This window comes from Sardina pilchardus, chromosome 17 (genome assembly GCF_963854185.1).
Source record: "Sardina pilchardus chromosome 17, fSarPil1.1, whole genome shotgun sequence".
NCBI classification, from domain to species: Eukaryota; Metazoa; Chordata; class Actinopteri; order Clupeiformes; family Clupeidae; genus Sardina; species Sardina pilchardus.
Genome location: NC_085010.1, coordinates 18,010,833 through 18,033,650, shown reverse-complemented (window position 1 = coordinate 18,033,650; position 22,818 = coordinate 18,010,833). Strand labels below are relative to the sequence as shown.

The window sequence follows — 22,818 nt, the reverse complement described above, 5'->3', positions numbered from 1 at the left end:
AGAGGCCGTGCTATCTGGTGAACATGCTGCATGCATGTGTTCAGATCAGCCAGACCTTGTTTGTGCAGGAGCATGTTCCTGTTAGGGAGGAAGAGAGACGTTGGGAGAGAGAGAATGAGAGAGAGAGAGAGAATGAATATCGGGAATCTGAAAACCTCTCCCCTCTTCTGATGGATTTGCATCACAAATTCCGGGCAGGAATCGTGAGGCTCCACCTTATCGCTTTCAGAGCATGTTTTTGTGTGTTTGCATTTTCTCTCTCTCTCTCTCTCTCTCTCTCTCTCTCTCTCTCTCTCTCTCTCTCTTTCTTTCTCTCTCTCTCTCTCTCTCTCTCCCCCTCTCCCTCTATCTGAGTGTGCAGGAGTTTCATATGCATCATGATGTTTACTGCACATGCACTGAGTGTGTGTGTGTGTGTGTACATTCAGTGGCAGACCTTAGCCGTGTTCTTTCGATTCGAAAGGCTCCCTTTGATTAAGCTGCTAATTGAGCGTGAGGGGCGTTCTGATTCTGTGCCACGCATCCAGACACGCTCCGTCTGTGGCTCCAACCCACTGGCCCATCTGCTCTTCAACTGGAGCTCCAAGCGCACACAGATACACCCCCCTACACACACACACACTTACACACACACACACACACACACACACACACACACACACACACACACACAAAGATACACCCTCCTATGCACACACATACACATACACCACTCACAAATACAGATACAACCCCCCACACACACATACACACTCACATTAACACACAGTCACACACACACACACACACACACACACACACACACACACACACACACACACACACACACACACATTCACCACACACAAATACATATACACCCCCCCACACACATCAAAATATACCCTCCTATACACACACACAAATACAGATACACCCCCACACACACTTACACACTCACACACACACACACACAGTCAGACACACACACACAAACACACACAAACACACACACACACACACACACACACACACACACATACACACTCACATACACACACAATCACAAACACACACAGTCACACACACACACACACACACACACACACACACACACACACACATACATGAATGCATGCGAGCAGCCGAGTCACGGAAGCTGCCTTGTTGTCTGTGTCCAAAATCAACTCGGCCTGATTATCATGCTCGATGTGTTTGCACACACACAGGGTTACACATGCTGTGTTTGATGTGGGATGTTGCTCTGTTGCTCGGATTTGTTGGGCTACTTTCAATGGACACATTGTTAATCTTTGTGGCGAGTGGGGAATGCGAATTTACAGTAATGTGTGTGTGTGTGTGTGTGTGTGTATTCCCTGTTCTAGAATTCAATGAATCTGCCCCCTGACAAGGTGAGACTACTGCGGCAGTACGACAATGAGAAGAAATGGGAGCTGATATGCGATCAGGTGAGAGAACATGACATCCATGCGACTGTGTGACTGTGAGAGAGTACTGTAAGTAACAAGCAAAATAAAACAAAGCCTTCCTTTTCATAAGGCCTCAGCTAACACTAAGGCATCCCACAAAGATATAGAAAGCAAGACTTAATTATAAACCTTGTCACCTCACACCTTCCTGTAAACAAGCTCATTAGTGCGGAGTTAATGCCTACTGTAAGGTTTCTTCGTCAGAAGAAGATTCAGCGGCCCTGCCGACACATGCGCGTGTTGCCATGGTAACCGTGACATTGGCACATCCGTGCACACGCCAGACATGGGTGGATGCTACTTTGTGAGCTGAACCAAAAGGGAAACGTTTAAAAAAAAAGAAAAAGAAGCAAAAAAAAGAAAGAAAGAAAGAAAGAATGACGCCGAGAGAAGACATAAATAATAAACGAATGTTTTGCTATTATGTCAGAGAGGCAGAATTAGGCCAAGGATGCAGGGAGATGTCAGGCCGTGCGTTGGCGCGGACGGAGAACGGGGAGATTTTATCATAATGTCGAGAGACGCCAGTAAGGGAAAGGAGGAGAAGAGAGGAAAAAGAAAGAGTGAGAGAGAGAGAGAGAGAGAGAGAGAAAGAGAGGTGATGCGTGTGGAAGGAGTCTTTAATAATGCACGTGTGTGAAGAAGGACCTAGCCCCCTTTTTCCCGTCAGTGGAAATGTCTCTGGGAAAAAAATGGGTTATTAATTAAAGAAAAGAAATGTGAATAAAACATGATTTAATGTGTGCGCGTGTGTGTGTGTGTCTGCCTTCGTGCGTGTGTGTGTGCGTCTGTGCGTTCATGTGTGTGTGTGTGCATGTGTGTGTGTAACAGGAGCGGTTTCAGGTGAAGAACCCCCCACACACGTACATCCAGAAGATGCGAAGCTTTCTGGACCCTGCTGTTACCAGGAAGGTGAGCATCTCCACTCCTGCTGGCTGGACACCATCTGACCACATCACAGGCCTCTGACCCGAGCATGCCAGTGTGATTACTCTTTGTGGGAATATTGATGATGCTTGTAGGCTATTCACAGTTGTAGTCAGTGTGGTACATTTGTAGTGTGTGTGTGTGTGTGTGTGTGTACTGTGTGTCTGTGTGTGTGTGTGTGTGTGTGTGTGTGTGTGTGTGTGTGTGTGTGTGTGTGTGTGTGTGTGTGTGTGTACTGTGTGTGTGTGTACTGTGTGTGTGTGTGTCTATCTCTCTGTGTGTGTTGTTATGTGATGTGTGCGTGTGTGTGTGTGTGTGTGTGTGTGTGTGTGTGTGTGTGTGTGTGTGTGTTTGTGTGTGTGTGTGTGTGTGTGTGTGTGTTTGTGTGTAGCAGTAATTCACACGATGCAGAAAGCTTTCTTCCTGACAGAGGCTCCAGAGAATGAACAGGGCTCTTGCATAATTCACTCTTCATTTGCGGGCATACAGCACAGAACACCCATCCAGCACATCCATCTCTTTTGACGCAGCAAAGCTGCACAAACCTGAGAAATCAACTTAGAACTCAATCAAGTCTGGACGCAACTCGAGCCGCATACACAGGGGCCCCACTTAGTTGGCTAACTGCTTAATCTGCTGCCCTCCTGAAGGTTCAATGGCCGCAGTGTGTTTTTTTATCGTGACCTAGTTTAGTCGAGTGGCGACAGTCAGCGTCATGTGTGGCATGTCTCCGCAGAAATTTCGCCGGAGAGTGCAGGAGTCGACCCAAGTGCTCCGCGAGTTGGAGATCTCGCTGCGAACCAATCACATCGGGTGAGTCACGAGTCGCTCTCAGATGAACTGAATCACGACTCATAAATCATGAATTACTTGTAGTAAGAAGCCCAGTTTGTGTGTGTGTGTGTGTGTGTGTGTGTGTGTGATAGTGTTTGCGTGTGTGAGTGTGTTTGTGTATTTGTGTGTGTACGTGTGTATGTGTGTGTGTTTTTGTGGTTGTGCAGAGGTATGTGTGTGTGTGTGTGTGTGTGTGTGTATATATATGTGTGTGTGTGTGTGTGTGTGTGTGTGTGTGTGTGTGTGTGTGTGTGTGTGTGTGTGTGTGCGCGCGAGTATGTGGTAGCAGCTGGTAGTATGGGCCTGTTGTATATTTAATGACTTAAAGTGCCCTTGTTCCAACCTCAGCTGGGTGAGAGAATTCCTGAATGAGGAGAATAAGGGTCTGGACGTGCTGGTGGAGTATCTGTCCTTCGCTCAATATGCTGTCACGTGAGTAGTTCTCCCCACTTACTGTGTGTGTGTGTGTGTGTGTGTGTGTGTGTGTGTGTGTGAATGTGTTGGAGTGTGATGGAGAACAGCATTGCCTTATTGTTTTCTATAGAAAAGTCTTGACTGTGCTGCATTGTGTCTATAGTGTTTTTGAGTGAGTCTGTGCCTTGTGCTGTGAGGGTTATTGTTGGTCTCCCTCTATTCCCCCATTGCTGTGTCCTTCAATCCTTTTATTGTGGGTTATACTACTTTAATAACAACATTTATTAACTCCTTTAATAACAACATTTCAATATAGTTGACTGGTTTGACAAATGTTTACATTTTGTGCTACAAGTAATCAGCCACAACCTCACATGTTCTTTCTCAGGTTTGATGGTGATGCTCCGGAGGGCAATCCTGAAGTTTCCGTGGAGACTCCATGGAGCCGATCCATTGAGGATCTCCATGGCGACAGTAACCTTCCCTCTCCAGTTAGTGGCAGCAACATACCTCGCTCCACCCGTCACTCTTTGAGGTAAGATACAGTAGGCTACATGCGCACACACTCGTGTGTATGATACTCGTAGATGCCAAACAAACGGGACAAAACGGCAACTCAGGTCGCCTCACATTACTATTAGGAAAAGTTAAATGAGTGGAAAATCTAATTATCCCGGTGAATTAAGTTCTAGTGTACCACAAATTAGACAAAAAAAAAATAAAATAATGCAAGCTTTTATGTGAAGCTATTGATATGAGACACTTAGAATCATCATAAGTTGCTGTTCATCAAGTTGCACCATCAAACATTTTTTTTTTAACAAGTTCTATTCGATAACTATCTGTTGTGTTGTCTTCGGTTTGCTGTTGTTCTTCTATATAACACTTCATTCACACTGCATCCCATGCTCTTGTCCGATAACAGTAGGTCCAACACCCTGCCAAGCCGCAGGACTCTGAAGAACTCCAGACTAGTGTGTAAGAAGGACGACGTGCACGTGTGCATCATGTGTCTGAGGGCCATCATGAACTACCAGGTAATACACTTTAATGACACTGTTACTACTAGTAGTACTAATATAGTTAGTTAGTACCACGACTATATTAGTAGTACTAATGACAATTTTGCTACTAGTAGAACTATGTTAGTTCCACTATTTATACCAAAACAACCCTAACCCTAGTAGTAATAAGAAATGTAAGAAGAAGAGTAATGATGATGATTCATGAGTGTTGACATTATAATAAATGAACCAGGTTTGACAGTTTGTGTTAGCAGGATTACATTTGCTGAACAGTTTTTGAAGCAATGAAAGCTATAAAAAGATAGTCTGTTTTAGAATGTGGACCATTCTTTGACTGCCAGGTTCTCTTGAGTTCTATTTGATGCTGCACAAATAGCACCATTCATCAGCTGTTCCCTTTCTACGTGTTTTCACCTGTGCGCACTCCTGTTGTTCAGCTCCTAATCCCTTGTTACTCCTGTCTTTCTCTGTAGTACGGTTTTAATATGGTCATGTCCCATCCACACGCTGTGAATGAAATTGCTCTGAGCCTCAACAATAAAAATCCCAGGTAAGCACCTTTAAACACACACACACACACACACACACACACACACACACACACACTCAAACACACACACACCACCCACGCATACACACATACATACACACACACACGCACGCAGGTACGCGCACACACACACACACACACACACACACACACACACATACACACAAACAAGCAAACACGAACACACAGTGACACACACACACACACACACACACATTCTTATTAGTCCCTCACCTTATCTGTTAAGTAGCCCCATCTGACCCCTCTTGTGAGTTGAGCTGATGAGGAGTTTTCTCTTATCTGTCTTGCAATCATGTGCTTTTCAACCCACCATCTGATTAAAGACATGAGACTTCGCTCTCTTATTCACACACTCTCTCACACACACACACACACACACACACACACACACACACACACACACACACACACACTAATCTCTGGCAAATTGCCCATGGACAGCTATCCTGATGAAAGTGATCCACAAACAGTACGACAACGGAGTCCATCACTCATCGAGTGTCTGACTGATAAGCTCCCTTCACAAGGCTGTTTCAACCCGATTAAAGCCTTCTGAAATAACCTTCCCACTGGAGACCCTGGCAGATTGTCACTCGTTCACAGATTGAGCATCACCCAATACCAATTTTAATCCCACATCATTCTGACCATTTATGCTGTTAAAGATAAGATTATCAGTGACTCCGCCCATGTAGAGGATGCTTGGATGACCGTGAACCAGAGCAATGTTCAGGGATGTTAAATATCCCTAGAGGGTTAAGAGTAGAGTGCTTGCCTTGGTTTAGAAGACATTCTTACTCATTCTTTCTCAACCTCAAGATTCTTTCTCAACCTCAAGATTGTTTCTTTCTCTCCCTCACACCCTCCTCTCTCTCTCTCTCTCTCTCTCTCTCTCTCTCTCTCTCTCTCTCTCTCTCCCGACCTTTCTCTCCCTCAATCCATCTCTCTCTCTGTCTGTTGATCTCGATGATCTTCTGGTCAGGACTAAGGCTCTGGTGCTGGAGCTGCTGGCCGCTGTGTGTCTTGTGCGTGGGGGTCATGAGATAATCCTGGCTGCCTTCGACCACTTCAAGGAGGTAAGAGAGTGGGCTTAGCACTTGTAACATTTCCATATGAAATGGGGGACTGAACACTAATGAATGGTGCTCTCGTTCTCTCTCTCTCTCTCTCTCTCTCTCTCTCTCTCTCTTTATCTGTCTTAGGTGTGCTCGGAGGCGCAGAGGTTTGAGAAACTAATGGAGCATTTTAAGAATGAGGACAACAACATTGACTTCATGGTACATTTACAGTAGGACTTGAACGTATATTTTGAAATGGCTTTTTAATACTATTTTGGTGGTTTTAAAAACTATTTGCAGTTAGAACTATTACTGTAATAAATCACATTATTTTATTAACAATTAATATGATATAGTGCTTGGTCTATGCCATTGCCTTGTCTTATCCTGAATACACCATTTAAATTGTGTTTTCCCTGTATGCACAGGTTGCCTGCATGCAGTTCATCAACATAGTCGTGCACTCAGTTGAGGACATGAACTTCAGAGTGCATCTGCAGTATGACTTCACCAAGCTCTCCCTGGATGAGTATCTAGAGGTAAAGAACATGCATGGAAACCAGCATGTGAACATTGATGGACAGAGCTTCTACAGCGTTTATTTCATCAGTAAAAGAAAAATATCTATAAGTGCTATTGGCTGTATTTCAAATCAGTATATACTGTATATTATCTACACTGTGCTTTGATGCCATTTCCTCACAGTCATGAACACACAACATTTTTCTATAGTTTAAAAGGTTTAAAATCCTCTCTTCTCTCTCTCTCTCTCTCTCTCTCTCTCTCTCTTTCCCTCCATCTATCCCTCTCCTCTCTCTCTCTCTCCTCTCTCTCTCTTTCCCTCCATCTATCCCTCTCCTCTCTCTCTCTCTCTCTCTCTCTCTGTCTCTCTCTCCCTCTCTCCCTGCAGAGGCTGAAGCACACGGAGAGTGATAAGCTGCAGGTGCAGATCCAGGCGTACCTGGACAACCTGTTTGACGTGGGCACGCTGCTGGAGGACGCCGAGACCAAGAACGCCGCGCTGGAGCGCGTCGAGGAGCTGGAGGAGAACGTGTCTCAGGTCAGAGCCAGCATGGACACACACACACACAGACACGGACACACGCACGTACACACACACACACAGACACATACTTTGTCTGCTAAGTCTAGCATAGACTCTGTAGACAGCCATAAACTCAATAACATGTAACAGTGAGGATGAAGACACACACTGACACACTTCAACTCTTATACAGATTGTTATTGGTCGGCAACAAAGACCTTTATCTTTAAGTAACATGTTAAGAATGTTAAGAAGAGTGTTAGAAGCGTATTTTCTTTTTCCTTTCACTATGTTCTCTAAAGTATTTCCTGATTTCACATCCATTCTTAGGCATTTTCATTGCTTCAGTTCATTTACCCCACAGCACTGTCTTTGTAAAACAAGCAATTATCCTTAATAGCAATTCAGCTTAAGGGTTTCTAATGATTTTGCTATATACAAACCTCATTAACAAGAGTATTTTTGCTTAATGGTGACATTTAACATTTGTATATTGGCAAATCCCCTTCCAAATGAGCAGGCTATTGGATGGCGTCCTAACTGTTGAAATATGTGTCCTGCAGCTGACCGATAAGCTTCTGGACACTGAGAATGAGGCCATGTCCAAGATCGTGGAGCTGGAGAAGCAGCTGATGCAGAAGAACAAGGAGCTGGAGTCCACACGAGTGAGTTGTCAAATGGAGTGCACTTCCACACACACGCACGCAGGCACGCACGCACGGCACGCACGCACGCACGCACGCACACACACACACACACAGAGAGAGAGAGAGAGAGAGACACACACACACACACCAGTTGTTTTTAAGACGAGTGCTGCTTTCAGATAGAGCAATGATATGTGCTCCTCATTATCGTAACTCTTCATTATCTGAGGCTGGGAACACTTTCTACACCCCTCCCTAGTACTTTAATAGCACATATCTCTTGAAAAAGATAGATGAGTTTTTTTTATATGGCACACACACACACACACACACATACAGACACACATACACACTAGCCTAGCCACACCCACCTAGAATCTTTTCAGTTCTATTACACTGAGATTGTGTGTCTGGTACACAACAATATACTAACATTTCCCTCGGGCACAAAGGGTCAATCAGCGATGAGAGAGGATGATGCTATAATGTCTAAATCAAAAGTGGCTGTGGTAAACAGTAGTGGCAACACCTGCAAACATAAAACAAAATAATTGCAGTCGAAAAAATGCGCCCGGATCATTCATTCCTTCCTTCCATCTCCTGCTTGTGCATCCCCTAACACCCTCCTCTGCCCCCCCCCCCCCCCACCTCCACCCCCTCTCCTCCGCACCTGTAGGCAGTGTACCGGGACGCCAGCTCGCAGGTGCACGCGCTGCGGCGGATGGTGCGCGAGAAGGACGAGGCCATCCAGCGCCAGAGCCGGCTGGAGAAGAAGCTGACGGAGCTGGAGCGGCGCAGCAGCCTGCAGATCACCCAGCGCGGCGAGGGCGACGGAGAGGGCGGAGACTCCAGCGGCAGCGAGGGCGGCGCCTCCACCTCCTCCGTCGCCTCGTCCTCCTCGGCCGCCGCCGCCGCGTGCGCCGCCGCCACCTCCACCACCTTGCTGCCCTCCCCGCCGCCCTCTCTGCACGCGCTCATGACGTCCCCGTTGCCGGAATGTTCCGGGTTGGGCGGAGCGGGCGGAATGGGGCTGTACGGTCCCGGCGAGAGCGGAGGGCTGCCGCTGGGCGCTCACGGGGGAAGACTGACCCCTGGTCCTCCGCCACCTCCTCCACCTCCTCCACCACCTCCACCCATGCCTGGCTCCGGGGGGATGCCCCTACCCTTATTTGATCAGATGGGTAAGTGCCTACAGTAATTTCCCGCATATAAGCTGCATTGTGTATAAGCCGCAGGACAGTGTTTTATGCAAGTTAAAAGAAACAAAACCATATTAAAACCATATTAACTGCCCCCCTGTATTAACCTCATAGCAGAAGAATTTTAGCAAAATCATTGTACTGTATAAGCCGCGGCAAATAGTCAGGAAAATACGGGTACTGTGTGAGTCAATGGTCCTCTGGTGTGGCTGATCACAAATAACAGTAACAGTATAAGACGACATGAATCCATTTGTAGCTAATTGCATCCGCAGTGTATCTCGTCCAACTTCTGCTGAACTTATAGAACTTTTGAATCAAAGTACAAGTTGAAAAGTGTCACATGTTACTTACTTTCATAATAGAGTTAACATCTTTTTTGCTTTCTTTCTCTCTCCTTTTCAGTAGCCAACGGGCCGTCAGCTTCTGCTGCTCCTCCTCCCCCACCTCCTCCTCCTCCTCCCCCTCCTCCACCTCTCCATGGCCACCTGGAGATCTCTGGTCCACTGCCTCCCCCTCCTCCCCCCATCGCACCCCCTCTTCCTGGCTGTGGTTCCCCCACAGTCATCTTCAACTCTGGACTCACAGGTGCGTTGCAGACGAGTCGATTAAACACTCTCAGCCCCCTAGTTCTAGCGTTAAGACTCCAAGGGCCTTATTTGTCCAGCATATATGACTCAGAGTAATGTGAATATTAGGCATGACAAACAGGTTTATTATCTGAAATGGCCATTTTGAGTTCTTACCATATTAAGAGAAGTTTCTGCTCCATTTGCATACGTAAATGGACACGCCAGTTTCATCCATTGATCTGTTCTGCCCGTATTCAATAGCTTGAAGTGAATAGACAAAACAGAGGACAAAGTCAACACAGAGAACGGACAGAGACTCCATTCATATCTGTTTGTAATATTGAGCTTAAATAAGACTTTAATCAAGGCTTTCATCTAGTCTGGTGTTTTGCGTTATGGTTCCATGCTCAGTGGCAGGCTGTGCCATATTTGTAGGTTCCTCTTTAGATATTCAACAAAACAAATGCTGTGCAATTAATGGTTACCTCATTGTGGTAGTTCGTGGTCACTCTGATACACAGTCACTTATGTAAAATAGGAAGCAAAGTAGCCAGTAGTCATTTTTTTTATGTTGAACTATTTCTTTGGAGAGTAATGATGTCTTCTTGTATTTTTTCTGATTCTTCCTCTTTAAACCTTCGACTATGTTTGCTTCTCTTTCTCTGCACACAAAGATGGACCCATCAAGCTCTTCTGTAGGTTTCCTTTCTGCAAATTTTCCAATCTTTTTTCTCCACCCTCCTCCACTGTGTTGTGATGGTGCTGTGTCCATCAGCCATTTTACTCTCTGTGTTGTGTCTTCACTCCGTTTGTGATCTGTTGAAGATCTCCATTCCAAACAAACCTCCCGACCACTCCGTTTTTTAGTCGATGTCACTCATGTCTCGTGCGATTTTAAACTGACGTTATGAATGTTCTGATGGCTGAATCTTATTCTGATTCTGATTCTCAGCCGTTAAGATCAAGAAGCCTATCAAGACCAAGTTCCGGATGCCGGTGTTCAACTGGGTCGCCCTCAAACCCAACCAGATCAACGGCACCGTCTTCAATGAGATTGATGACGAGCGCATCCTGGAGGTACGGCGTGTGGTGGTCATGTGGGGGGGTGGGGGTGGGGGGGGCATGACCTTGTGCAGGCAGATGCAGCATGCCTGTCAATTCACATATCAATCCGTCACTGTCAACCAGCTGTCTGTGCCAATCTGCGGAGCTGCCAGTAGCATTTGATAATTGCAATGATGATCACAACAGCTGCGGAAAACAAACCATTACAGATATTTTACATGTTGACAAATGAAGTCATTTTCTTTGTCTTTGATGTTTAAGCCCAATATGCATTTGAGATTCATTAGGAGATGGAAATGCTCTCATTGAAAGCAGAGTGATACATCGTAATAACCTGACATAATGGAGCGTTGCTGTGCTGTTCTTTTCTGTTCTTTTTTCGGTCTGGTGAACTTGATTCCATTGTCTGGCCTCTCCAGGACCTGAACGTGGATGAGTTTGAGGAGATGTTCAAGACCAAGGCCCAGGGTCCAGCCCTGGACATGACCCTGAGCAAGCAGAAGGCCCCACAGAAGGGGCCCAACAAGGTGTCCCTGCTGGAGGCCAACAGGGCCAAGAACCTGGCCATCACGCTGCGCAAGGCAGGCAAGAGCCCTGAGGAGATCTGCAAGGCCATCCACACGTGAGTGCTGCCCGCTTCTACATTGAACGTGTCCTACAGAATAAGACGTACGCGCTAGAGTCCAGTACGGCATATACGTATTCACTTCCTTTGTAAAGGCCTTTGCCTTATCAGAATGTGGGTACTAAACCATGGGTGGGTTCAGCTGGTTGTCACGACTCTGAAATATTTGCAGGAAAAGTCACTTTAATTTATTTCTGCTTTATGTAGCCTAGTTCTTTCAGTGACTAGTATTGCATTTTATATTTCATCTTGGAAGATATTTAGACTCGTGTGGGTTTGTTCGCTGTTAAGGTTAAAGTCAAGATTTGAAAGAAATGCAGAGCACTCTGAAAGAACTCCGAACGAACTCCATTCTGTGTTCACCTTGGGTTACCATGCCAACTTGGTATTCTCTCCGGCTCCTCTGTCCTCTGCCTTTATGGAGTCTGAACAGAGCGCAAACCGCTGGTCAGAATGCAAACTAGCTCCAGTGCCTCCTACAGGAGCTCATTTATCAAACTTTCAGACAGCTTAAAATTAGCACCATTTTGCCCACAGTGTAATAACGCTGCAAATATACATGTTCGGAGAGAAATAGGCAATTGAAGAAGGTAATGGTATCCTTGGGGACCAGTGGGAATGAGACTAGTCCCAACACTTATGAAGATTGCGTTTGTATTCACTTGTGAAATATGGGTATGAGTCTGACATTGGTGAGTAGGTCTAATATGAATTATAAAATACTGAAATCAAATATGAATATCACCAGTGGCGTGTTAATCTTTTTCATAGTATTTATTGTTCAATGCAACAACAATCATCTGTTGTTATCACACACCTACTCAGGCCTAATGATAGTACTGTTAATTAGCTAATAGACTAATAGCTAATAACTGTTCAATAGCTAAAAGCTACAGTAGTCACCCATTTTCAGTTTCCCCTAGATTCATGTAGAGGACTCTGTGTCCCATGTCCTGTTTCAATCCACTTCTCTGCCTTAGATCTTTTCCTCTAAGAACTTAACTAAACAAAATGAAAAGTGCTGATTGAAAAAACAACTGTGTGGCGTTTAACAGTGCACTTGGGAGATACTTTGTCTGATAAAATTGTTTTTGTGCTCCTGGCTATTTGGCTCTAAGTCCCAAAGGTTTGCCATTTATAGAGGAAATTACTTTGACCACAAGTGTTATCTGCAAGTTGTTATACAAGGGTCTACATGACACTTTCTTCTTGGTTTAGGGGTTGATAATGACAGACTCTGGTCTTTGTTATAGTTTTGAGTGTCTACATGTGCAAACCTTATGTATAGCAAAAGTGTACCATGTCTTTACTTGTCAGCTTGGTTAGCCTTTCAACCCATATTTAACCTGATCCACACTGACCTCAAAGTGAACAACAGTCTCTGAACAGCCTCTGTGTTGGCGGTCGTGTCCAGTCTCTGAACAGCCTCTGTGTCGGCGGTCATATCCAGTCTCTGATCAGCCTCTGTGTTGGCGGTCGTGTCCAGTTTCTGAACAACCTCTGTGTTGGCAGTCGTGTCCAGTCTCTGAACAACCTCTGTGTTGGTGGTCGTGTCCAGTATTATTTCTTTTGAGTGTCTACATGTGCAAACATATAGCACAAGTGTACCATGTCTTTACTTGTCAGCTCGGCTAGCCTTTCAACCCATCTTTAACCTGGTCCACACTGACCTAAAAACGAGCCAAAGTGAACAACAGTCTCTGTGTTGGCGGTCGTGTCCAGTCTCTGAACAGCTTGTGTTCTCCCCCCCCGCAGGTTCGACCTGCGCACGGTGCCGCTGGACTTCGTGGAGTGCCTGATGCGCTTCATGCCCACGGAGGCGGAGGTGAAGATGCTGCGGCAGTACGAGCGCGAGCGGCGGCCCCTGGACGGCCTGACGGACGAGGACCGCTTCATGATGCTCTTCAGCAAGATCGAGCGGCTGCCCCAGCGCATGAGCATCATGGCCTTCATGGGCAACTTCACCGACAGCACGCAGATGCTCACGCCGGTACGGATGGAGGGGTGGAGGAGGAGGAGGAGGAGGAGGGAGAGATGGAGGAGGAGGAGGAGGAAGAGATGGAGGGATGGGTGGAGGAGGAGGAGGAGAGAGAGATGGAGGAGTGGGTGGAGGAGGAGGAGGGAGAGATGGACGGAGAGTTTGAGGGATGGGTGGAGGAGGAGGGAGAGACTGAGGAATTGGTGGATGAAAGAGGGAGAGATGGAGGGATGGGTGGATGAAAGATGGAGAGGTGAAAGGATGGGTGGATGGAAGAGGCGGGTGGGTGGAGGGATGGTTGGACGGTGGGAGGGATGTTTAGACAGACAGATGAATTGTGCAGTGGATATAAGGGTGTGGGAAAACTTGGTTGATTGATGAAGAGAAGATTCAGTCAATGAGTCAAGTTCCCTTTTTTCATTACACACACTCAATCTCAAGTAAAAGTTTTAAAATGTGAAAATAGAATACCGGTATGATAATGTAAAATATATGTATGATATATATGATATACATATAATAACTATCGAAATCCTTGGCTGCAATTACATTCAAGAGATTATTTTGTTTGTGTCAATGCCTAAGATTTTACATACAACCTTTTTTTATTGGAGTGTCTGTATAATACAGTACATACACAACCATACATATGCACTAACCACCATGATATGTCTGTCTTCACAGCAACTTCATGCAATCATTGCAGCTTCAGTCTCCATCAAGTCTTCACAGAAGCTGAAGAAAATTCTGGAGGTAAACTATGTCCTGTTTGCGTGTGTGTTTGTGTGTGTGTGTGTGTGTGTGTGTCTCCATGTCTCAGATGAGTTATTTTGGGGTGCAGTTCTATTTCTGTGTGCATTCATGTTCCTGTGTGTGTGTGTTTTTGTGACTCTCTCCGTCAGATCATCCTGGCCCTGGGGAACTACATGAACAGCAGCAAGAGGGGAGCGGTCTACGGATTCAAACTACAGAGTCTGGATCTGGTGAGCACACTACAGTGACATGCTCATAGGCTATGCATCACCTGCACACACAACATACATAGGCCTATACTGTAATTTCCTGTGTATATGCGCATTGTGTATAAGCCGCAAGACAGTGTGTAATTACTATAAACTATAGTAATACCATATTAACTACCCCTGTGTGTTAACCTCATAGCTGAAGAAATTTTGCAAAATCTATGTGTAAGTGGCGGCTAATACTATATATGGGAAAATACAGTACTGTTGGCTGATGCTGTTTTAATTTACATGTAGGCCTGTATATGGCCCCCATGTTTGTGTGGCTGTTTTATCTACTTTGATCTTCCTTGTCAAATAAGAAAGACAATAGAGATGGGCACAAATGAAGTCAAATATCCTCCAGTTCCTCGTGCCCCACTTGTCATGTCTCTACTCCCCACTAGTGGGGCCCGACCCACACTTTGAGAAACACTGCTATACAGCATACTTCCAGTATATTTCAGTTTGCCCTTTGCGAACGTGTATTCTACTGGCAATTTAGGATGTCACACATTCCAATAAATCTTAATCCTTAGTCTTTTCTTGCCCTAGCATTAGCTTCTCCAAGGAACATACTGTGATACACTGTAAAAACATGGACACAAGGCAAATCGCTTCACTGCATCTTTTGCCTCCTAATTTACTTTAATATGATACGCTCCCTGTTGAATATTGTTATGGCTCAAAGGCTATGTAAGCACTGCATTTGTTATGTATATATATTATGTATGTATGGATATATGTATGTGTGGCTGTTCCATCTTGTCTAATTAAAGTCCTGCTGTTTGGATTCATGGTTCGGCTTTTTCACCATCCTCCCCTGCAGCTGCTGGAGACCAAGTCCACGGACAGGAAGCTGACTCTGCTGCACTACATTGCCAACGTGGTGAAGGAGAAGTACCCCGTTGTGTCTCCCTTCTACAACGAGCTGCATTACGTGGAGAAAGCTGCCGCCGGTGAGATTTTTTTTTATCTCTCTGTCTCTTCTTATTCCTTTTTTTCTTGTTTCTTTCTTTCTCCTCTGTCCTTTATTGGTTATTAGCATAATTTCCCAACTATTTTCCAGTTAGCTGTCTATACATTGATTTTGCAACATTTCTTCAGCTATGAGGTTAATACACGGGGGCAGTTAATATGGTATTAATATGTTTTTTTGTTTAACTTGCATAAAGCACTGTCCTGCAATTTATGCACAGCAGTAGCCGTTTTTTCCAGCATAGAAAGCATTACCATAAAAAGCAACCTCCTGATGATTTATATTTCAGTTGACCAATTCTTAAACTGTCTTATTTTTATTGATTAAGTATCAATATGTATGTACTTCATACATGACGCCATCAATGAAAACTAACTCCATCAAGAGAAACAGTTGTAAAAGCAGTCAAATAACTCCCGGGTAGAAAAACACCAAAACAAAACAAACATGCATGTTTATGTGTATGTGAATGGAGGCTAACATAAGTTGGGGCCTGTGTGTGTGTGTGTGTCTGTGTGTGTGTGTGTGTGTGTGTCTCTGTGTGTGTGTGTGTGTGTGTGTGTGTGTGTGTGTGTGTGTGTGTGTGTGTGTGTGTGTGTGTGTGTGTGTGTGTGTGTGTGTGTGTGTGTGTGTGTGTACATCACCAGTGTCCCTGGAGAACGTGCTGCTGGACGTGCGTGAGCTGCAGAGGGGCATGGACCTGACGCGGCGCGAGTACAGCATGCACGGGCACAACTCCCTCCTCAAGGACTTCGCCCACCACACAGAGGCCCGCCTCAAGAAGCTGCAGGACGACGCCCGCATTGCCCAGGTGAGGGGGCTTAGTGTAGGATGTGGAGGTGGAGCTGGGTACAGGTCATGTTAGGGGAACGCTGGCGAAACATTGCAGCACACAGTGGTGCTGCTTAACTGTTGGGCTTACACTGGGAATATTTGGGTCTTTGGTATTATTTGCCCTCAATGGTGCCTTCCAGGCAGCGCTGCCTCCAAGGCACTACTCCCCTCAGTTTAGGGGAAGGATGAGGGTTGAGGGGGTTAGGGTTAGGAATAGGGTAAAGATAGTGCCTTTTATGCTGTGCTGCCTGGAAGGTGCCGTTGGGGGCAAAAAACACCATTGAGCAAATATTTGGGTATTATGTTGATCGAGTCCTCACTCCTGTAGCAATTAGCTGCAGGATGACGCTTGCATTGCCCAGGTGAGGGGGCTTAGTGTAGGGGTGGTGGAGGTGGAGCTGGGTACAGGTAATGTTAGGGGAACACTGGTGAAACATTACAGTACGCAGTGGAGCTGACAGCTTGAAATTTGGAATTTAAGTGTTTGGCGACGCTGGGAATATTTGGGCATTGTGTTGATAGTGTTATGTAGCAATTGTAAATGTATGTGAAATAAAGGTACAAAAGATTGTTGCAGTCACTATGCTTCAATGATGTGTAATGTGTTAAACTATGCATCCACTATGTATTTATATTTGTCTTTTTATTACTTTAACTTTTGTTCCTTATATCCATATTTATGGATTCAGAATGTTAATGTTGTTATTTTTCTTTGTAAGGATGCGTTTGACGACGTGGTGAAGTTCTTCGGAGAGAGTGCCAAGACCATGCCGCCTTCCGTCTTCTTCCCTGTGTTTGTTCGGTTTGTCAAGTCTTACCGGGTAAGCAAACACAAGGTCACACACAAATCACACACTCAGCCCACCCGGTCTTGCATGCATTTCCACTTAATCCATTTTGTTGTGCTGTTGTGCGTGCTGTTTGGCTGTTTGTTCTGTTTTAAGTGTCCATTTAAGGGTCCTGTTGTTTTGCCTGGTATGTTTATAGGACACAGAAGGAGATGGATTTTAAGAACTTGACCGGACTGACCGTTCCTTGTTTTGTGTGTGTGTGTGTGTGTGTGTGTGTGTGTCCCACAGCAAGCGGACGAGGAGAACGAGCAGAGGAAGAAGCAAGAGCAGATGATGATGGAGAAGCTTCTAGAACAAGAGGCCATGATGGAGGAGCAGGAGGACCAGGCGGTGAGTTTGGCTCCCAACATCAACCTCAGAGCAGTGCCATGCTTAGATGGACCCAGCTGTTCCATAGGGCAAAGATGGAGGGCTTGCTGCACACAGCTGGACAGTGCGGCCATTGCCTTTCATTTCATACACAGCACGTTTAAGGGCCTGTGTCCACCAAACACGTTTTTTTTGCGCAGACAGCGCCCTCATTCTCATTTTCAGAGCACTTCAGCCAAGTGTTTATCATTGCTAGGTTACAAAGTTGTGATGGGTCGTCGAGAGAGAAGTGACATTGACGAGCCCAGCGCTGTTCTAAAAGTTGAACAGATTTCAACTTTCAGCGCTCTTAGCGCTGCAGAAAAAAAATACGGTCAGCTCCAAAGGGTTTTTATACCGAGGGCGCTATTCACTCTGAACACTGAACTTAATAGGATTTGTATAGGAAATAGCCGCCGTCTGCACAAAAAACGCGATTGGTAGACACAGGGCCTTATAGTATAGTTAAATCCGATTAACCTTGCACTTACAACGGTTCTGTGTGGATAAGAAGGCCTTCCTGTCACCTACTCTTTCTTTGTCATTTTCACCGTGACACCGTTTCTTTATCTTTTTCCAACAGTCACCATCTCACAAGGGCAAGCGTCAGCAGCTGGACCTGATCACTGAGCTGAGGCGCAAACAGGGCAAAGACAGCCGCCACGTCTACGAGGGCAAAGATGGCGCCATCGAGGACATCATCACAGGTATGGCACAGTTCGGTGGACCTCACCCGCTACACACACGTCACGTGCACACACACATACACACACACACACAAACAAACAATCAAACAGTGGCACAGTTCAATACCTGTCGATAAAGTCACATTGCCGAATTACACACATGAACGCTCACACAGACACACACGCTCAGACACACAGCACACGCATGGATGCACATGCACTCGGAGGTGTTTATCTAACATGTGAACATTTCCACACCTCCTGTCCATTTCCTGTGTGAGGTTTTACAGGGATGAAAACGTCTGCACCGTGCAACTGTGGTCATTATTTCCTAGTCGCATTTGACACTTTAAAATGAAACTACGTCAGTGAATACCTGCAGAGTATTCACACCTACATCATTAGTCATATTAGACCTGCAATGGAAAATGATCAATGTTCCAGGCTTGAAATCATAGTTAAGAAATGTGTTTTTATTTGTCCTTATTTGCATAGTTTTCTTTACGAAAAGTGTGGGGGTTTTTTAGCTTTGAGACATAGGTCGTTTACGTTTATCTGTGAGTCGTAGTCATAATCTTAGAAACCTGTACATGTTTGTTGTAACAGTTGCTAACTAGCATAGCAAGTGTTATGAAGTGTAGCTGTATTTCTGACATGTGATTGGCTGTTGTCTCGCTGCAGTGCTGAAGACCGTCCCATTTACGGCGCGATCAGCCAAACGGGGCTCGCGCTTCTTCTGTGACCCCGCCCACAACGAGGACTTCCACTATTAGCCTAAAACAAAAGCCTCTCCTCCTCCTCGTCAACAAGGTGGCTTTCTGAAACTCGCTCTCCTCTCGTCCATTCTTCTCTCTCCTCTCACGTCCATTCCTCTCTCTCTCTCTCTCTCTTTCTCTTCTTCCTGTCAACGCCGTCTCTCCCGAAGTCACCAGCTATCTCTCTCTCTCTCTCTCTCTCTCTCTCTCTCTCTCTCTCTCTCTCCATCCATCTTCGTCCAACTTTCCGCGGTCCTCATTCACGCCACATCGTTCCCTTCACTGCATGAGTCGCTGTGTTTGCATGTGGGAAAGGGGAGGACATCTCTGCATCCGAGCATCTGACTTCCTCTGCTCATTCCTTCCACAACTACTTGGTGCATGTGCTACAGTGACAATGTGAAGCGCTGAACTGCATTCAAATGTACAGAAGCATGGTACAAGAGCAAACTTGTTTTAGAAAAGATGTGTTGTCCAAATGCAAATACTCCACTGTTTCAGTGAAAGTATATGAGGCATAATGTCTGTCTGAAGTCATTTTAGCAGATGCATACGGCTTATGTACCAAGGGTTGGGATTTGTGATGCAGTTCAGTCCTTCATATAACTCAACTGTAATGCAATGTATACATTAAGATACTGTTTGCTTACTACTTGTGTATGTGTCTCGTGTGTGTTTTGTGTGTGTGTGTGTGTGTGTGTGTGTGTGTCTGTGTGCCTGTGTGTGTGTGTGTCTGTCTGTCTGTCTGTCTGTCTGTCTGTCTGTCTGTGTGTTTTGTGTGTTGTGTGTGTGTGTGTGTGTGTGTGTGTGTGTGTGTGTGTGTGTGTGTGTGTGTGTGTGTGTGTGTGTGTGTGTGTGTGTGTGTGTGTGTGTGTGTCTGTATGTGTGTTTCCATACATCCACGCAGGTCTGCGCAGCCAGCCCTACAGACGGATGGACGGCATACGGAGGAGCATGAGGAAGAAGTTGGAGGATCAGCTGCTGCAGTCCCTCAGTGTGGAGGTGACCACCTAACTACTGAACACCGCAAAACAGGAGGAGGAGAGGAGGTGACCACCTAACTACTGAACACCGCAAAACAGGAGGAGGAGAGGAGGTGACCACCTAACTACTGAACACCGCAAAACAGGAGGAGGAGAGGAGGAGAGGAGGTGACCACCTAACTACTGAACACCGCAAAACAGGAGGAGGAGAGGAGGAGAGGAGGTGACCACCTAACTACTGAACACCGCAGAACAGGAGGAGGAGAGGAGGAGAGGAGGTGACCACCTAACTACTGAACACCGCAAAACAGGAGGAGGGAGAGGAGGTGACCACCTAACTACTGAACACCGCAGAACAGGAGGAGCAGAGGAGGTGACCACCTAACTACTGAACACTCACGCAAAACAAGAGGAGGAGAGGAGGTGACCACCTAACTACTGAACACTCACGCAAAACAAGAGGAGGAGAGGAGGTGACCACCTAACTACTGAACACTCACGCAAAACAAGAGGAGGAGAGGAGGTGACCACCTAACTACTGAACACCGCAGAACAGGAGGAGGAGAGGAGGAGAGGAGGTGACCACCTAACTACTGAACACCGCAAAACAGGAGGAGGAGAGGAGGAGAGGAGGTGACCACCTAACTACTGAACACCGCAAAACAGGAGGAGGAGAGGAGGTGAGGAGGTGACCACCTAACTACTGAACACCGCAGAACCGGAGGAGGAGAGGACGTGACCACCTAACTACTGAACACCGCAAAACAGGAGGAGGAGAGGAGGTGAGGAGGTGACCACCCAACTACTGAACGCTCACGCAGAACAGGAGGAGGAGAGGAGGTGACCACCCAACTACTGAACGCTCACGCAAAACAGGAGGAGTAGAGGAGGGGGCCAGCAGAATGGTGCTTTCTCTCTCTCTCTCTGAGGGACATCTCTCATCTCATTTGAAAAAATCACTGTTTCTGGACTTTTAGCAAGCAGTGAGGATGTAATATATATTATTTTTTTTTGTTGTTGTTCTTATGGGAGACCTTTGCCTGGTTCGGTCTCCATACCAAGGTGTGGTGCTGGGGTGGGGTCTTGGCACTACTAACAGCGGACTTGACACTTGGCTGCTCCAGTGTGATATTTTTTTGTCTCATCATTGCCGTCCAGTGTTTTTAAGTCTCCTTTTATCCTGGAGCGAGGCAAGTGCCCAACATGCACTTTTTACAGACTTTTATTCGTCCGTATTAATCTGCATTCACGTCTTAAAGAAGAAGGGGGTGTGCGTTCAAGTCAACATACTGGAAGCTCAAGAGAGAGAAAAAAACTGTTCTAGACTCCTGGAGTGAAATTTGTGAAGGCATGGCCATCCCGAGTGCTAAAGAAAAAAAAAAAAAGAAGTATGCATTTCATTTGTGACACTGACTGTTGTTTTCTGCTGGTTGTGTTCAAGTGAATGAACGTCGTCGTGAAGAGTTCATTCTTTTTTTAAAATTAGGAAGTAATCATGTGAAAGAACAAAAAAAAAAAAAACAATTTGTAAATGTACATATATTTTGCTACGAAAGTCAAACATCTTATTTTTTACATCGTCCATCCATTGTAATACTGTAAATACTCACGTGAGCCAAACTAACACCTTCCCTTATGATCCCTGTTCCTTTTTTTAAGTTATGTTGTTTGAGTAGATTTTATTTAACACTGTGGTGAAGACTGCCTTGGACCGACCTCGTATGAAAAGTGTATCCAACCGTTTCTGACCCTTGACCTTTTACCTTTGACTTTTGACCGTTGACCTAACATCACACTTCTCACTCGTCACTCCTGTAACATGTGATAGATTTGTCTGTCATTTGCACGTTAATCCACTGAAAAACCTGAATGGACACCTAAGTAGCACACGTTCCTTTTCTACCTTGTTCCTATTCTGCTAAACTGGAACCCCTGATCTTTCAATGGCTATCATCAAATAAAAATAACAAATACTGTCACTTTATTAAGTAGACTCATAATGTAGACTCTTGTTTGTTTTTACTCTGATTGTTTTTATGTTTTCATGGTCACCATATGTATAATTTAATAACATGAACATGCTTAAATCCCTCCGCTCACAAATACGTAGTGGGACCAGCTGACGCTCTGAAATGAGAATGAAATGAGGTCATGGCAGACTAACCTCCAAGAGATTAACTGTCTTTGTTCTGTTATAATTGTCAAGTCAGGCAGTCCGATGTGGGACAAATACCAGCCCAGATTACATCACATTACATGTGTAGCAGATCTGACACTGATCTGAATGCAGCACAGAAGCAGTGCCTGTCCTATCACATCTACACCACTAGATGGCGACAAAACACTGTCACAAAGCTCCTCTAAATCTGTAGCACACCATACAGAGAGACTTAAGTTATCTTCTTGCGAAACAGTGCGAGTGATACAGATCCTGTTGAGTCATTTTAATTACATAGCTGTTCACAGTGAATTTAAATCTCGTGTATATTTGGCGGCTCAGTGTAGCATCTCACATGAACTAATTGGGTTAAGTGCCAGCTACAGGGGATTAATGTAGTGCAGTGCATCAGGAATAATAGGTTGCCTACCTGACCGGCCACTTTTTCATGTTTGGCCGCAACAATGCGACAACTCTATTTGATAATGTTGGGTCCCAATTCAATTCATTCACATGCCTTGTGTGGTTCACCGACACACTACATGTGACGTGTTTTTGCACAGTCAGGGTTTCTATAGTCCACAAAGTCAGTTGGATTAGAAAATGGTGTAAAATCTAGACAGTTTAGGTCTAGGTCCTGTATGGACCCACCACCACTTTATTGAATCAGAGGTCTTGCTATGTGAATGGACCTGTAGCTCTATAGAGGCTTCTGCTGCATCATCTCTCCCCCAATTCTTTTCCTCTCCCTCTCCCTCTCCTTCTCTCAGACACACACACACACATACCCTCTC

The 22,818-nt window shown here is 45.4% G+C and overlaps 1 protein-coding gene across 1 annotated transcript; it reads left to right on the top strand.

Moving 5' to 3' along the window:
• Positions 1-1,458: 1,458 nt before the first annotated feature.
• Positions 1,459-21,836, top strand: fmnl2b (formin-like 2b). The gene is made up of 27 exons (XM_062517877.1): positions 1,459-1,491; positions 2,301-2,381; positions 3,133-3,209; positions 3,579-3,662; positions 4,033-4,179; positions 4,570-4,681; positions 5,143-5,219; positions 6,223-6,316; positions 6,443-6,517; positions 6,727-6,837; positions 7,209-7,358; positions 7,907-8,008; positions 8,667-8,977; positions 9,074-9,123; positions 9,622-9,777; positions 10,714-10,838; positions 11,246-11,448; positions 13,207-13,441; positions 14,114-14,182; positions 14,332-14,412; positions 15,260-15,389; positions 16,057-16,220; positions 16,963-17,064; positions 17,323-17,424; positions 18,026-18,149; positions 18,810-18,938; positions 19,791-21,836. Exons 1-26 carry the CDS (start codon positions 1,459-1,461, stop codon positions 18,899-18,901), a joined length of 3,087 nt encoding a protein of 1,028 aa, XP_062373861.1. The 3' UTR covers positions 18,902-18,938; positions 19,791-21,836.
• Positions 21,837-22,818: the final 982 nt, after the last annotated feature.